General features: G+C 40.4%; 1 protein-coding gene across 1 annotated transcript; it reads right to left on the reverse strand.

Moving 5' to 3' along the window:
• Positions 1-605: 605 nt before the first annotated feature.
• Positions 606-8001, reverse strand: CD160 (CD160 molecule). The gene is given in 4 exon segments (XM_081122033.1): positions 606-1621; positions 3518-3652; positions 7597-7650; positions 7653-8001. Coding segments are annotated over 4 exon segments (456 nt in total). The 5' UTR covers positions 7912-8001; the 3' UTR covers positions 606-1613.
• Positions 8002-18163: the final 10162 nt, after the last annotated feature.

Raw genomic sequence — 18163 nt, forward strand, 5'->3', positions numbered from 1 at the left:
GAAGTGGAGTCTATATGTTGCCTTTCCTCTTTCAGCTAGGATACTTATATCTGTGAATCATGGGATGTAGGCTTGTGGTTCTTTACATTTTCTAATAATATGTACCATTTAAAAAATATATATGTTTTTATTTTTAGAGAGAGGAAGGGAGAGGGAGAGAGAGAGAGAAACATCAATGAAAGAGAAAGGTCATTGATCAGCTGCTTCCTGCACACCCCCTACTGGGGATTGAGCCCACAACCCGGGCATGTTCCCTGACTGGGAATCGAACTAGTGATCTATTGGTTCCTGGGCCTACGCTCAACCCCTGAACCACACTGGTTGGGCAGATGTACCATTTTTTAAGGCCCCCCAAATTATTAGATTCTTTCCCAACAAGGTGATGTATTTTCAGTATCTTGATGAAAAAATACTTAACAAGCTGCTATGATTTCAGTAATACTTTTAAATCAATTTGTCTTTATTAGTCATACCAGAATCTACATCCAATTGAAATACAGTATTTACTTATTTGTAGTATATATTTCAAAACTTCATTTGCCCAAGGACCTGTAGCTGGTATGTTGCAGAGCCAGGTCTTTTGACTCCATGCCTAGTTTTTTGGGTGTTTTTTTTTTACCTTCATAAGACAAAATCCAAAATCCTTTGAGTTTGAGGTTTAAGGCCATCACTAATAAGGGTCTTACCCATCTCTTTCAGCCTTCTCTCTCTGTGTTCCCACAAACCTTAGCTCCCACATTTGGCAGATCCTGGCCAAGGATCACAGGTAAGGCATCCATTTCCTTTTGATAGTTTGCTCTTTAGCTCCAGTTAAATTATCTGTGTTCATACCACTTTATTCATGTAGTTCTTCCTATCAGGGATATCCTGCCCCATCCTCTTTGTTTACCTATGACAAGAGGCCATCTGTCTAAAGAGAAAGAGGGTTTGTGAATTTAGGAGAAAAAAGGCTGCAAATATTGCTTTGGGCAATTATATAAAAAGAGAAATGACCGAAGATGTTGACAGTACTTAGCTGAGGGTAGACAGTTGTGATCTGTGGTGCACCTGGCCTGCACAAGTCTTCCTGCATTGGTGCTCTGTGGATGCTCTGGTGGGACACCAAGCTCGTTCTCCATGTCCTCTATTTTCCTGCCAAGTCAGGGTGCTGGATCTGGGTATCTTTTTCTCCTAGCCTACCTATCTTTTGCTTGTTTCCTCTTTCTTCCCTTCAGTGGTAAATAAAAATTTCTTCCAAAAAATTGGTGTTCTCACTTTGTTTGACTGCTTGTTTCTTTCACTGTGTTGGAGGGGAGGGAGGAAAAGTTCTTCTGGGACACAAAAACACACACGTATCCAGTGTTTGAGTGAGAACTGTACCCCAGCCACTTTTGTGAGAGTTGCTCTTTTTATTTATGGTGACTGAGGTGGGAAGAAAAGCAGGTTTGCTCTGGCAGTGAGGAGGGGAGGTGAAGGGATACATTCATTTGTCCTATTTTATATTCTCCAGATTCTTGGCATATTCCCTTGCACTGTTTTGTTTTTCTCTGTACATATCGTAATGTGAAAGATACCAAGCTAAACATATTTATCTTGCTGTGACTTTTTAAAAAATCTCTTCTGGCATGAAGCCCTTACAGAGCTGTAGAAAGAAAAAGAAAAGTTTGTATTACTGCCACACAACTTACAATAGTAACATAATACCCCATGCAGATTCATCCTGGGATGTGTGTTAGGTGCTCATGACTGGAAAGGGAACCAAAAAGGAGAAAGTGGAATGTGTTCTATGTATTGCGTCTTACTGCTGAGGTTGCAGTTGGGATCTTTAGCAAATCTAAGATTCTGGTGGAGTTGGGGAGGGAGCTAACCATCAGTCTCTCCTGGCTGGAAGAAAGGACAATCAGAGAAGCAACAGATGCCGTTCAGAGTTCAAGGTAGGTTTTCCATGTGTAGTAGGGAATGGTTGGCATGGTGATAGGACAGGGGTGCTCAGTTTACGTAGTCGTGGACTGAGGAAGGCACAGATCCAAGTTGCTCCTTCCTTTTTGATACGTGTAAGCATGATGCTTGACCTGTACAATCCCCTAGGCCTGAGAAAACATGCTTTTTTTCCTTCTGAATGCTGCCTCTTGTGATTCTCGTAAGTCTCGGGGGAGGGTGGGTAAAGAACAGGAATGAACTATCAAACTTCATTCTCTCCACCTGACGGTGGGACGAGTCGAGAGTTGTTTTACTCTTGCATAACTTGGGAGTCAGAGGTAGTAAGTGGTAGTAGATTGAATGGCAAGACTTATTTCCTCTACTCTAGGGTTTTTATTTTGTATGAGGGAGTAAAATTTGTTTTATGAATAGTAACCTGACCATCTGAGGGAGTTTATATTTAATAATAAAGAATGTGTCTAAAAGGAGTCAAACTGCTTAAAAAAATAAATGAAAGGTCAGACTGCCTGGTGTTCAGTTTCTTCTTGAAAACTGGCATAGGCTTACATTTGGCAGGTCCTCCGCAAGGATTGCATAAGGTCACTTTTCTTTTGATAGTTTGCAGTTAAAGAGTTGGGATAAGGGAGTGTTAGGTGGTCCTTTTTCTAGAAATGGGAGGAGGTAGTCTCAGAATGGGGAGGGTGGTGAAGGAGTTGAGAGAAGGTGCTTGTAGATTATAGTAGATAATTACTGAGAACACAGGGTGTTAGAGGAGTGAGAAGGACCTGTATTAATTTCTGTGAACCAGGGCAACATTGAACCTCTTTATACCTGTTTTCCTGATGAGTAATCAGGAGCCTTTGCCTGAAAGGGTTGTAGGCGGTTAGAATCACCATGTAAAGCCTAACCCATTGTACAAATTCTTCAAACAAATTTATTAAGAGCTTACATGTGCCTGGTATTTTTGTTTTGTCAGGGTAAACAAGACATAGTCCCAGCATTTATAGAGCTTACATTCTGGTGACAACCAACCAGTGGTGGATATTTATTGATTTGAGGAATGCCTAAATAAAAGTGGAATTAGAATGCCAAGGACAGGCAAAAACCTGCATCTGATTTTTATGCAAAAATGTGATGGCAAAGCATTGCTAGTTCCAGTCTAATAGGGAAAAACCCTGATATGATAAATGTTGTTCAGAGGACTGAGCTAGAAGTGTTGAAAATACTCAGTCTGGCCATCAGCCTTTGCCGAGGAGCTGCATTGTTCAAATCTCACCTCTAGAGCACGTCTTGTCTCTTCCCGTTTGTTTTTACACAGTGGCCTCAACTTTTAGCCCTCTGTTCATTTAGTGAATAGAAGCAGCTCTATTTACTTGCCTCTCCCACAGGTCTTTCCTATTGAGTGTGACCTCCTACCCAAAGGAAAATCTGATTCACCCATCTTTCCCTAGTTAGTATGAAATCTTTAGTCCCTTTTGCCCTCAATTGGTTCGATGCTTTCCTGTGGGCAGCCAGGGGTTGAGGAGCATTTCCCTTTCCCACTCGGCTTCCTTTCCACACTTGTGGAAAATAACCTAGATGTCATCACTTGGGGTGTTGAAGGGTTATCTGAACGTACCTTGAAGGACCATCAGGCTGCTGACCAGCATCACCCATACCTCTTGCAGGAAGCTTGAATTGAGAGGGCCTTTATTACGGCTGAGCTCATTTTGTCCTGTTTGTTTCAGACCCGTCACTGTGTAGTTCCCTGTCTCTGGTTCAAAAGAGAATTGGGATCAGGGAAGGGTTTCAGAAATCATAAAACTTCCTTTTGCATCATCTCAGAACATCTTTTGGTCTCCAAGTATCTTAGCATAATTCATTGCCCAAATAAGTTTTTTTTTAAACATTTGCGGGTGGTGGTGATGATGATGATGTACTTTAGCAGCAATAGATAAATATGGAATCTACTGTTGGTCACACTGGGGATGCAAATAAGCCTACCTTGAAGGAAGTTTACAGTCATGCCACAGCGACAGCTAAAATAACTTAGCCACATTGGACTTCGGTGTCACCAGGTCTCATCTAAAAGCCATCTATTGGAGTGGATCGAGCAGTTCAGCCTAAGTTAAAATCTGGGCTTTGGAATAGATCTGGATTTTTATTTACCACTAGCTGAGTGAATGGACACAAATTCCCTGGGAGCCTGAGTGGTCACATGACAAGAATAGTTTTCTCAAAAGACCATGAAGACATGAAATATCGCTTCACACAATGCCTGGCGCAGTGAGCAACTCAGTAAATGGTAGACGTTGTTTGTTGGTACTGTTACCTGTCTGACCTCATTTCAGCTTCCAAAAGGAACCTTATTTCTGCATTTTGTGAGCATCCATATGTGTGCTGACTACTACATACACTGAGAGGATGAGAAGGCGTTGCACCTTATGGAGAGCCATCACAGGTAGGAGTATCAGAACACCAATCCTAGGTTACAAGGAACAAGGACTTTGTTGTACCTCCAGTCTGTTCAGGGCTTAGCATTGTGCCTGGGTGTACAATGCTTGCTTGTTAGATGAATGAAAGAGGAGGTTCCACTAGCGAGTGACATTAACTGGGACAGTACTAAATAGTAGCCTCAGGTTAAAGTAATTTAGATTTTGTCCCATAGACAGTGAAAAGCCATTAAAACTGAATGGTGGTGCATCATGTACAAATTAGCATTTTAGATGTATGGTGGCAGAGACTGATGGGGCCATTTATTATAGCTCAGTACCAGGCCCTGAGGTTGGTGTGGGAGATAAAGATGACAAGCCCCTCGGATCTCAAGGGGCTTACAGTTAGGAGACTGTTAGAATGTTTTAAGTGTGAGGAGATGACCTGGAGAACACTTGGAAAGAAAGGAATGAATGTGGGGAAGAACTAGTAGTACTTAGTAACTGGATGGGGGGAGAGAAAAAGGAGGAACCAAGGTTTTGACTAAATTATGGACAGAAATACAGTCTCGGGAGGATAGGTTTGAGTTTGAGGAGATGGGGCATTCAGGAGCTTGGCGTCTGTCAGTGGAAATGCTTAACTGAAACTTAGGGACGTTTCTAGAGCCGGAGATTGTGGGTCAGTTGCAAAGAGGTGTGGGATTAAGTCATGAGGGTGGGTGAGAACTTGCTAGAGATAGAGTGAAAAGACGGGAGGGGGGCCCTGGCTGGTTTGGCTTAGTGGTTAGAGTGTTGGCCCTCAGACAGGAGGTTCCTGGTTTGATTCCAGCCAAGGGCATGTACATGGGTTGCAGGCTCAGCCCCAGTCGGGCTGCGTGTGGGAGGCAACCAGTCGATGTGTCTCAACACGTCGATGTTTCTCTCTTTCCCACTCTGGAAAGCAGTGGAAAAATACCCTTGGGTGAGGATTACAAAAAGGATGGAAGGGGGGATGAGGAGTTTTGGGGAATGAATTCTCATGTTTGAGAGGTGGGAGGAGGAAACAGAACAGTCAGAAAGATAGAAAAACCAGGGGAGCGCAGCCACAGGAGTCAATAGAGGTGGGAGTTGATAGGGGCAGATGGATGTGCTGAATGCTGTAGCTAGGTCAAAGGAAGGTGTACCAGGAAGCAAGGAAGGGGAATACAGGTCACCTAGACTTAAGTAGAACATTTGGATTAACTACTAACCACAGGAGAGGGTGAAAACATTTGTTAAACATTAAATGGGCCAGGTTTCCATTTTGGGTGTGTGTGATTTATGCCTAGTTTTTTTGTTGGTATGTTTGTTTTTTGTTTGTTTGATTTCAGAGAGAGGAAGGGGAAGGGAGAGAGAAACATCAATGATCAGCTGCCTCCTGCACGCCCCCTACTGGGGACTGAGCCCACAACCCAGGCATGTGCCCTGACAGGGAATCGAACCTTGATCTCCTGGATCATAGGTTGATGCTCAACCGCTGAGCCACGCTGGCCAGGCTTACCTAGTTTTCTTAAAGTTAAAAAGTAATTATTTGAAAGTTCATAAAGAATAATAACAGTGCCCTGCTATCCTCTGAGGCTTATTTCCCAGAGACAGTCACTGTCAAGTCTCTGAAATGTTTCACTATATTTATAAATAATATGCTCATATTACCACTTTTTGATGATAAACTTTAGACATTATCTAATGACTTTGATAGAAGATGAGGAATTAAACCTCTAGCCTTCTATGCATCTTTCAAAAGTAATTATATTACAAAATTTGGTTGATGTTTACATAACTTGTATTCTGTAAATGGTACTACCATCATGTTGTGTGCTGTGATTGTTTCCTTTGATAAAATTTAGTATTTTCCCTGGAGATAGTGCTCACCTGGGTTTTTAAACGGGCAGTTTTCCATATCCGTATCTCTAGCGGTTCATCAGGTCTGTCATAGCCTTCAGAGAGCTGATCTACCAATTCCATTTTTATCCCCTGGAGAGTTTCCTTCTGGAGCCCTCTTTCCCTTGCTCTCAGTGGCTAATTGCTCTTTTTGACCCTTTATTCTAGAATTTTCTTATCAGCTTTCCTCTATCGGATTCTGTGTGTCCAGGATCCCATTTTGTCCATCCACTGATTCATTTCTAGTTCTACTGAAGCACATTCTCTGTTAGCTTCTTATAAAAGTTTACAGAGAAGACAAGTTTTGAGTCACTGCATGTCTGACTGTGTCTTTATTCCTCCCTCACATTTTTTTGTATATCTTCACCCGAGGACATTTTTTCCATTGCTTTTCAGAGGGAGTGGAAGGGAGGGAGGGAGGGAAGGAGGGAGGGGGAGGGAGAGAGGGGGAGAGAGAAATATCGATGTGAGAGAAACACATTGATTGGTTGCCTCCTGCATGCGCCCTGACCCTGGGGCTGGGGATCGAGCCTGTAACTGAGGTACGTGCCCTTGGCTGGAATTGAACCTGGGACCCTTCAGTCCATAGGCTGATGCTCTAACCACTGAGCCAAACCGGCTAGGGCTCCTCCCTCACATTTAATTAGTGGTTTGGTTGGGCATAGAATTCTAGGTAGAATATAATTTTCTGTTTTGAAGGCTTGTTGCATTGTCTGGGCCTGTAGGAAAACAGTCACTCTAAAGCTGAGGCTGGAGTGGTCATACTCAGGCTGTGCTAGAGTAGTTACAGCTGGGGAGCACAAAGTGAAGATCTGTAGAGACGAGAGGCTTTGCTGCCCCAGAGATAGAGACAGTAATGGGTTCTGTTGGCTCTCTGGCTCCTGTTTCTGGAAGTGAACTCGTGAAGGCCAGCTGTACTTCTTGCTTTATTGCCCCCCCCTTTAATCTGTGGCAGTTTGAATGGGTTTCTGTTTCTTATAACTAAATGGCCTTTAAGACAGCTATCCATTTTATCTCAAATGTCTCTGTCCCAGCCTAGAGGCTCAGTGCCTGTATTTAGAAATACAGCCTCATCTCTCAGAGCTCTCATTTGGGAATCAGGATTCCTAAATTGTAGACCTCTGTCTGCATTTACTGGCCCTTGTCAGTGAGTGGCATTGGACAAGTTGCATTTACCTACTCGTAACTCAGTCTCAGGGTCAATAAAAATGGGATGGCCACAGTCTTAGGAAAGCAGCATTTGCCAGTGGGAGTGATAGAAAAGGGTTGTGATAGGAAGAACTCTTCCTCAAGGAGGCCGCCTATTCAGGACCTGAAATAACTACCCTCTCCAGCTGCTGACTCTGCAGGTGTTCCGCCTGTGGTAGTAGGGATGTTAGGAGCTCACCTGTGACTAAAATGGAGAAAAAATGACCTTGAAGGTGGATTTCTGGCTTCTGGTGCAACACTGGTAGGTCCCACTGGCTGAGGGTGTGGCTTGGTTTATGGTGAACACCAACTGAGATGATCTTTCACTGACAATATCTGTTTCAAGATAGCGTTTCAGATTCAGCTGCTCCAAGCTGGTCTCCGGGGAACAGTTCCAAGGCCTCTCCTTGCACAAAAACACGGTAACCCCCTCAGCCTCTTCTTTCTTATGCCGCAAAGTACAGATTAACTTTAGTCGCCTTCCTTCCTGGGAAACTGAGCTGAGGATGTCCATGCATCCTGAAACGGGAAGGAAAGAGTTAGTGTGGGACTCTGGGTGTCCATAGTGAATGAAATCCACTTTATTTATAAATGTTGGGGCAGAGATGGGGGCTGCCCCATAGACATTAAGTACTGTCCTCTTAGAAGAGTTGTCTGTGAGTTATACTCATGTCTGATGGAGATCTGCAACCTCAGCTATTCGTTAGTTCAGGAATGGTTTGTATTTTATCTTTACTGTCCATCTGGAATGTATAGGGCCTTTAAAGTGCTTTTTAATATATCTAATCCTCCGGATAGCCCTACAGACAGGTAGTGTTGTTCCCATTTTATAGATTAACGAATATGAAGCACAGAGTGGTTAAACGGGTTTCTGGAGTTGACCAATGTGGTACCTGGATTTCATAAACTTAGAGTTTATGAGCCTGTAGGAATCTCAGATTGAGGGCCGGTTTACCAGGCTCTGCAACACCCAGCACAGGACAGAATGTTGATGGGGTGTGCAGTAGTATTTTAACCAAGAAAAAGAAACACTTTTTCACCCTTTCATTAGTATCAAGAAGAGTGGGTCCTTTTCTTCCTCACTAGAAAAAAATCATGGGATCCATCTCTCCTCGTGAGTCCAGGATTCTCCCTGATGGCTGTCTATATTCGGGGGATTTGGGGATGGGCTGTCCTCACCACCAAGCTGGATGTACACAATTGCCAACAGAATGGCCAGGGCAAAGCACCTCTGCCAGATGGCATCAGTGTCCTGCACGTTGTCAGCAGTTCCAGGAGCTTGAAGCAAATGTTGGCTCTGCTGATGTCCTTGGCCTCACTGTCCTGAAAGCACAGAGGGAGTCCTAGACAAGGCCTTGGCAGGGCTCCGAGATTGCCTCCCTGTAAAGCTTCCGCTGGCTAGAGTCTGATGGAGGTGGAGGAGGGCTTGGGCGTGAGAGTCCATCACCTGGCTGTGAAGTGAGAGTCAGGTGAGGTGCACTGGGGAGACGGGGTAAAGAGAGAAGAGGGACACCGAAAGTTGTATTTTCAGATTATTTTTTTTCTAAGTTAAATGGGATTTCTGGGTCAAAGAACATGAACATTAAAAATTTCTATTATCAGATTGCTCTCTAAAAAGTAGTTGAAATCCATATGTTTAACAATAATGTTTGAAAATATACATTTCTGTGTGCTGGCCAGCAGTGGATATTATATATCTTTTACATTTTTACCAATGTGAGAGATGAAAAATTAGGTTTTATTTTGCATTTCTATGACTAGTGAGGGTGAAAATCTCATCAGATGTTTATTGGTCATTAATATTTCCTTCTCTATTAATTGCTTGTTCGTAGTATTAGCATTTTTTAACTCAACTTTTAGAAATTTTCTCTGTATTAGGGATATTAATCTGTCTGCCATTTTTTTTAAAACAAATATTTCCTCACAATGTGTTGTCTCTTAACTTTTTCTTTTTCCATAGGAAAAATTTACATTTGTATCTTTTCTTTTAAATCATCTGTGTTTTTGGTATTAAAGTTTCCCTCAGGCTCAGATTATAATTTTCTTCATATATATAATTTTTTAAAATTAATTAATTTTATTTTATTTTTATTGATTTTTAAAGAGAGGGGACTGGAGAGGGAGAAAGAGAAACATCGATCTGCTGCTCGTGCGCGCCCCCACCAGGAAACGAGCCCACAACTGAGCCACACCAGCCAGGGCTCTTCCAATATTTTTATTGTTTTACCTCTTATGTTTATATCTTCTAGTCCTAGCTAAGAAAAATTTTATCGCCATATCAAGAAAAACTCAAACTGAACAAAAACCAGGACCAAGAAAACACCTGCATTTTCATCAGTAGGGAAATGATTGAATAAATTTTGACTCATCCATACAATAGAATATTATATTATTAAAAAATGAGTTCTATTATTTTATGGACCTGAAAGGATGTCCATAATATACCATTATGTCAAAAAAGACACTTCAGAGCTGTGTATATAAAGTAAATACATTTTTATTTTTAAAAATCCTCTGTAGATGTTTTAAAATATATATTTAAATACTTTTATAGTGTGTAACTGTTTGAATAGGTAATTACATTCACAGGGTTCAAAATTCAAAGAGAGAGGTATGCAGTTAAAAGTTTCTTTCCAACTCCGGCCCCCATTGACTTAATACTGTTCCCCACAGTAATCTAGTGTTGCCTGATGGTTGTGGATCTCTTCTAGAGATACTCTGTGCATATATAAGCAGTTCCATATTTTCCCCCTTTTTTAAAAAAAGAATAAGGGAGAATGATACATTACAATGCACTCTGTTCTACATTTTGCTTTTTTCGCTTACCAATATTTCATGGAGACCATTGCATATCAGTGCATAAAAATTGCACAGTATTCATAATTATGTGAATTTATTGGTATAGATTCCTATTAGTGAGCATTTCAGTTATTTCCAATCTTTTCCAAACCCCACTGCAATGAATGACCATGTACATACATCGTTTTGCTAATGAACCTCTAGAAGTAGCATTGCTGGTCAAAGGGTATGTGCCTTCGCTATTTAGCGGAAGGTTGCCATATTGTCCTCCAGAGGTTGCATTAGGTACTTTTCCACCAGCCACACATGAGTATGTTTCCTGCTGGTATTTTTAGATTGATTTGTAGGAGCTCTTATATACTCAAAAATTAGTCCTTTGTGACAGGAGGTAGAAATACTTTTCTAGTTCATCATTTGTTTTTTCTGTGGTTTGTTTTGCAGAAAACATTTTTTTTTCATGTCATTAAACTTATCAGTCTGTTCTTTGATGGCTTTCAGGTTTTGTGACGTGCTGTACAGGCCTTCTCCACCCCAACATTGAAAAAATTCTCCCATGGTTTCTTCCAGTACTTTTATTTCTTCATTTTTTTTACATTAAATTTTTTGGTCTTTATGGAATTTATTTTGGTGTAACGTATGCGGTACAGACATAAAGTAAATTTTTTCAAGCTAACCACCAGTGATTCCCATAACTCCATTTGAGTGCAACGTCTTTTTGTCATTGATTTGAGATGTGTTGTCATGTGCATGTGTGCATGCGTGCCTATTTCTCTACATTCTGTTTGAATACATGCCTGACAAATGTTAGCAGATTTATATTTTAATTCTTAGAAAATGATGTATAGACTTGATAATGTTTTATTTTAAAATGTCTATTCATTTTTTGTAGATTTAGAATGTTTGCCACCCCAAAATATGTCACTTTGGGATATTGATGATTGTAGGCTGGTTAATTTTAAGAAACAGCAGACCTGGGAGAAGCTCTGATAACCAAGTAGAAGTTGCCCTTGGTAAAAGGACATACGCATTTGTAAGGGAAATCGCCATTCGTAAAGGTGTTTCCCTCACAATGCCAGGCCTGCCTTTGCTATCTGTGGAGAAGACCTGGGCTTAAATTTGCGTGACAATCTAAATGTTTGCTGTGCTTTTCCATAACTGACTCTAACCCAGCGTCATCTTCATGTGTAGCTGAAGGTGGTTTTAAAGGTGAGGCTTTGTTGTTTGGGGGAGTAACTCAGTGTTCTTGGGCCTTTTCCATGTATACAGGAGGTATGCATATTATTAAACTTTAATTTTTTCTCCTGCTAATCTGTTTTGTGTTAATTTGATTGTTATACCATCAGCCAGAAGAACCTAGAAGGGCAGAGGATGATTTTTTCTCCTTGACAGTTGTATACAGGGTGGGGCAAAAGGAGGCTTACAGTCGGGAGTACGCAAAACAGTTTATTCTTGTGTTGTTATTTATTAATTATTATATTAATTTCCATAAGAACAACTGTAAACCTACCTTTGCCCCACCGTGTGTATTGATAGATCACAGAGGACGGAGTACAAAGGTACAGAGCAAATTGTTTATATTATTTTCCTCCAAGAGGTGTGTTGTGAGGAAAGTGCGAGAACCTATTAATGTTCTTTTTACTATGTTGTTTGACTTGCTAAGATGAGCTTGTAATACTTTTATAATTTAAAAAATTGAATACAGAATGTTACGTGTGTGTATGTATATACCCGAAACTACTTATCTTTCTGTCTGGACACACACACACCACATTTGGAAATGTCAAAATGTAGGATCTTCACCTTGAGAATGATATGGGGAGTTTAGGGACCAAAAGGACTTTCATTATGTGTTTTATATACTATATATTTTTACAATGAAAATTTTCAGAAAAGACCTAACCTGAGGTTAACATTTTAACTGTGTCTCTTTGTGGGATTAGTAAAAATGACAACTGAAATGCTGGCTGATACATGTGTGAACCAGGAACAGAGAGTTAAAGTGTTCTAAAGTAATTTCCTTAAAACTGAATGCATAACTTTGGAGGCATTAAAGACTTTCAAAGAAGCATGTGGGCACAATTAATTAAATGGATTCATTTTTTGATCCTTAACTTACAGTTATATTCCTTCCTAAATTTGATTTGCATCAGAGGGCATGAAAAATTTGCACGAGAAGCCGCCTGTTGTTGGAGACCTCCTGCTGATTCTCCTTTCCCGCCTTAGAAATGAGAAGCAGACTTCTCACTCATCCTGGCTCTTACTTTGGGACATTGTCCTGGGGCATAAAACCTCCAGGGAATCACAGGGATGATTTGAATTATCAGGCCTAATTGAAGGTAAGAAAATCCATTTGTAAATCAAGTGGTTTCAAATTCTTTGTTTTTAACAAATTGAAGAAATGGCTAATGGAATTGTTAGCCATGGGATAGACTGGTGTTTCTCCCCAGTGTCCATTTACTCTCCGCCTCCCTTTTTAAGAACCCCCCTGCCCACCTTCACTGTGTTTTAGCAGAGAACATGGGTGCCTACCTGGAGACATTTCCTAGTCCCCTTTTGTGGATGAGGTGCACCTATGTGGCTAAGTTCTTGTCAATGCAAATGCAAATAAAAGGAAGTGGTACTGATACCATTATAACTAACCTAGTTATTAATAATAGAAAAGAAAGAGAAGGCCAAATATTATAGGCATGCCATTGGGGCAGCTTCACCAGGAAGCTAAAGCTTTACACTCCCCAGGGAGCCATGGGTCTATTCCCTGCAGATCGCTGGGGGAAGGGACTGGACAAGGAGGAGAACAGATGCACGCCCAGTAAAGTTGGGATGATGCTGGGAAGGTATATTTGTCTCAGTCACTCGTGGGAACAGGTCATTGGCCAGAATGGGTGTGACCACTGCAAGGGCCAAAAATTGGGAGTATTCAATCCCCTAAACCAGGGGCGGGGAACCTTTTTCCTGGCAAGGGTAGCTTGGATATTTATAACATCATTCACGGGCCATACAAAAATTATCAACTTAAAAATTAGCTATGAAAAAAGCTCCTGGATTTATTGAATTTCGAGTCCCACCTGTGGTTGCCTTGGCAGGGCCAGACCAGATACAGCCTGTAGGCCCCATGTTCCCCACCCCTGCTAAACAAAGGAATTCACTCTTTTAGTTTCCCTTATGCTCTTGGTACTCTTGTTGCAGGGGGTGTGCTCTCTTGGCTCCCCTGCATTGGCCCACATGGCCCATGGCCATGTGGACAACCCCCCCACCCCCACTAATGGACTGCTGCTAACCTGATAGAGAAAGGACCCACTGCAACATGGGAAGGAAACCCTGGACACTGGCTTTGCTTCTAGCTCTACTGAAACCCCAGCTACACTTATTCCAGGACTGGACTAAGGGAAATGGGACTTTGGAAGCCCAAGGATATAATTCTATGCAAATAAAAATCACTCATCCTCCTATACGAGTCTCAGAAAATTCTTTTTCTCGAGATATCGTAAGAACCCCACCCCCAGTGGGAAAGAAAATACCCCAATTTCCCCAACAACAGTATGTACTACTCATAGGTCATGCTCCTGATAGTAGATTCAAAACAAAACTAAAAACCTGCCACAAATTCCTGCTATTTCTGAATACATAGCCCTTTTCAATGTGACTTTGCCACTCCTCTCCACCTCTTGAATTTGGGCTTAGCTACATAACTTGGTTTAGCTAATGGGATATTAGCAAATGTGGCGCAAGCAGAACCTTCTGCATTGGGGTGGGCCCTCTCTTGTTTGGGAACCCAACCAACAATGACAAAGCTCAGGTTAGCCTGCTAGATGCTAGAGAAACATACTTTGTTCCCTCACCCCAGCCGAGCATCAGACTTGTAAATGACACCATCTGCTACCAGACAGTACCCAGCCTACCTCCAGCCGACTACAGACAAATCAGTGAGACCAGTAGAAGAACTAACTGCCAGTTGAGGCCAGCCTAATGCCAAACCACAGAATTGTGAGCTAAAAAAAAAAAGCTTATTTTTAACCACCAAAGTTTGGTTGGTTTGTGCAGCAAAATGCTTGAATGTTCATCCTTTCTCTTTTCCTTTTTCTACTGTCTGGAACGTAGTTAGCGCTAGTGAAGTGGCTTCAGCCATTCAGCAAAGGGCACTATTGTAAGGACCGGAAAAGCAACACAGGAGGAACCTTCTTTCTACAAAACTTCAGGGAGCAAACAAAGCATCCTACCTATCCTAGACCAATCAGGACCTTTATGTGAGAGAGAGACGAAATTCTATCTTGTTTAAGCCACTGCAGTTTCCCCCACTTTTTTGTTACAGGAGTTTAGATATACATATATAATACATAATAAATATGATAATCATATCAGCTAAAAATAACCAATTTGATTGTTAAACATATTTTTGTGGTCGATTACCTGTGATTTGTGCTGTATGAGAAAGAAATTCAAATAGAATGATATTGCTGTTAAAAATTATTTCCATCCTAGCCAGTTTTGCTCAGTGGTTAGAGCATCAGCCCTCAGACTGGAGGGTCTTGGGTTCGATTCTGGTCAAGCGCCTGTACCTCAGTTGCAGTCTCGATCCCTGGCCCTGATTGGGGCACGTGCAGGAGGCAACCAATCTATGTGTCTCTCACGTTAATGTTTCTCTCTCTCCCCCTCCCTCCCACTCTCTCTAAAAATCAATGGAAAAACATCCTTGGGTGAAGATTAAAAAATAAATAAAAAGTATACAAAAGGATGGAAAAATATATGAATTAAATATAAAACAGCAAAAACAAAGCTGGCATATCTATAGTAATATCAGACAAAAAACATTTTAGAAATAGAAATATCACTATAGAGTGATGAAAAAGATTCAGTTCACCAGGACAATATAATGATTAGAATCTAGTATGCACTTAATAAAATAATTTAAACTATATAAAGCAATATTTGAAAGAACAACAGTAAGATCCACAATAATAGCCATGTTGTCACGCCTTTTTTCAATTATTGATAAGCAAACAAAAAGATACAGAAGATTTAAATAATAATAAGTCAATCTAATGGACACACACAGGTCTCTCCACCTACCCATTAGAGGATTCACATTCTTTTCAAACACACATGGATAAATTACAAAATTGATCATGAACTAATAGCCAATAAAGCAAATCTCAGAATCAGTATCATAAAGACCACACTCTCTGACATAATACAATTAGCATAGATGTCAAAACAAAAAGATACTTTAAAGAATCTTATTTTCCATAAGTTGCATCTTCTTTGCCTGTCATTCTTTGTCAGTAAGATGGTGCAGGGGGGATACATAGGTAGAGGGTGCTTTTAGTTATGTTCTAGTTCTGTGGTTGTCCAGTGGGCTCATATGTGTTAATTATACTGTTATGCTTTATATTTCTAGATGTGTTACATATTTTTGTACATATCAAATGATATTTTAAAAGATAATACATAACACATATGATAAAATAATATATACGTGTATATGTATAGTTATACACACTATGATACCATGTATATAACACAGAACTGAGATCAGAGAAAGTTGACTACCTACCTACTTTTGTAGTACTCTAAACAGAAAAGCTGGTTTAAATAATTTTTTATGAAAGTACAAATAACCAAAATTGACTCAAAAAAGAGAGAAAACCTAAAAGGCCCAATAACCATGGAAGAAATTGAGAAAATTATTTGGTACTATCTTCCCAGAAAGCACTACTTGGATGGTTTATACGTAAATTCTTTTAGATATTTTGATGCTATTCAAATTGATAGCATAAGAAAAGAAGATCTCATATCTTTTTACTAACACTAAGACTATAAAAGAAAGAAAGAACTATAGACCAATCTTACATGAATGTCCATGTGAAAATCCTAGATAAAACATTAGTAAAATGATCCAGCTGGATATTAAAAATATAATACACCATGACAAATGGAATGGGATTTATTTTAGAAATTCTTGGATTCAATATTAGGAAATCTATTAATATTAATGTTAATAGATAAAAAAAACAAGTCAATATTCTGATCAAATTTTATATTCATTCCCGCTAAAACCGCAAGTAAAATGGTAATGTATGAACATTATTCAACATAATAGAGAAGTATATATCTCAAAATTCTAGCATCATTTAATGATAAAGTATAAGGTCATTTCTATTAAAACAAGGAGCAAGGTAAAGGTGCTTCCTATTACCTCTGTTATTTTACATTGTTCTGAAGTCATTGCATTTAGACAAGAAAATAAAGTGAGGCATATAAATATTGGAAATCTTGAGGCAAAATTACTCTTACTTATACATGATATAACGTATGCCTGGAAAAACCAAGAGATTTAATTAAGAATATTAGAAATAATGGAAGGTAGGCTATATGAATAGTTCACAAAAAAGAAAATGCAATGAAAGTTGTTCAGTCTTACTAGTCAAATTTTTTAAAATTCAGAGTTCAGAATTTCAGAATTACCATCCAGTAGATGAACAAAAATAAAAAAGATCGATAAACCCAATTCTGGTAAGGGTATGAGGAAATAGGCACAGTCATTTACTCTGAGAGAAAATGTACCCTATACCTTTGACTCCATGTTACAGAAATAAAAGCACGAGTGTGCTGAAATATATATATGCGGATATTCACTGCGGCAGTGATTATAATACCGAAAAGTAAGAAAAAGGGGAAGACTCATGGGTTAGAGAATGGTTGAGTGAATTATGGCATATCCATAGTATGAATTATTATGTAAGTACAATTTATATAGGATAATGTATGAACATATCATTTTATAAGATATTCACTTATAAAATGAATACATAAAATCATTTTTTCCTACATACAACTGATAGTCAGAAAATATGATAGAAGGAAAAATTCCATGCATTATAGCAACAACAATAAAAAATCCATAAAATGCCCCAAGTTAAAAATGTAACAAGATTGCTAGATAGGATCTATAGGGGAAACAATATCAAGTGCTATTAAGGAACATAAAAGAAAATCTAAATGGAAACCATTGTTAATTTTTCTCCATATTTAGCTATAAATTTGTTACAACCCTAATAAATCCTAGCAGCAGCCCAGTGGTGTGCCCCCCAGTGCTTCTGCCCTAGCCTTGACCTCTTGCTCCCCCTGCTGTGTGTCACACCTTCACACTGCACCATGGCTCCACCACAATGTCCTGCTAACTCGAGACAAAACCCTGAAAGTTCATTGATAGGCTTTTGTACTAAGCCTATGGAGGCTTATGTGCACTGTGACTGCTTGAAATCACAGCTTGTAAGTGGGGGAGCCAGGATTCTAACTCCCAAGTTATGTAGGTCTGTGGGAATATAATTTCCTTTGTCCCTCTTCTCACCCCTGTCCCAGCCATTCAGGTAGGGTTGCAACACAAGGACTGTGATAACAGTAAGAAGGTCGTAAGTATATCAAGGAACTGGGAAGGAGAAATTTTGTTTTTTGTTTTTTGTTAATATATCTTTATTGATTTCAGAGAAAGGAAAGGAGAGGGGGAGAGAGAGATAGAAACATCAATGATGAGAGAGTCATTGATCGAGCCCGCAACCCGGGCATGTGCCCTAACCCGGAACCGAACCCTGATTGCTTGGATCCCAGGTCGATGCTCAACCGCTGAGCCACACCCGGCCGGGCAGGAAGGAGAAATTCTGAATGAGGGGTCTTGAAAAGGCTGCAATATGGCCATGGCATGCGTTAGGCCTTAACAGATGTTTGTTGACTCTGGGGAGCTGGTGGCAGTTGAACACAGTGCTGAGGTAGGGGAGTGGGCCGGGGAGGTTTGGCTTACAGTCTTGGCTCCGCACTGGCTAGCTGTGAGATGTGGAGGAAGTCGTGTCCCTTATCTAGGCTTGTTTCCTGAGGGGCTGGTGCAACAAAATTGGCTGGGGCTGGCGCTGGGGTAGGAACTGCTTCCAAAAAGACAGTGTTAGCCCCGCTGGTGTGACTCAGCGTTTGAGCAT

This window comes from Miniopterus schreibersii (assembly GCF_964146895.1).
Source record: "Miniopterus schreibersii genome assembly, chromosome: 19".
Taxonomy (NCBI): domain Eukaryota; kingdom Metazoa; phylum Chordata; class Mammalia; order Chiroptera; family Miniopteridae; genus Miniopterus; species Miniopterus schreibersii.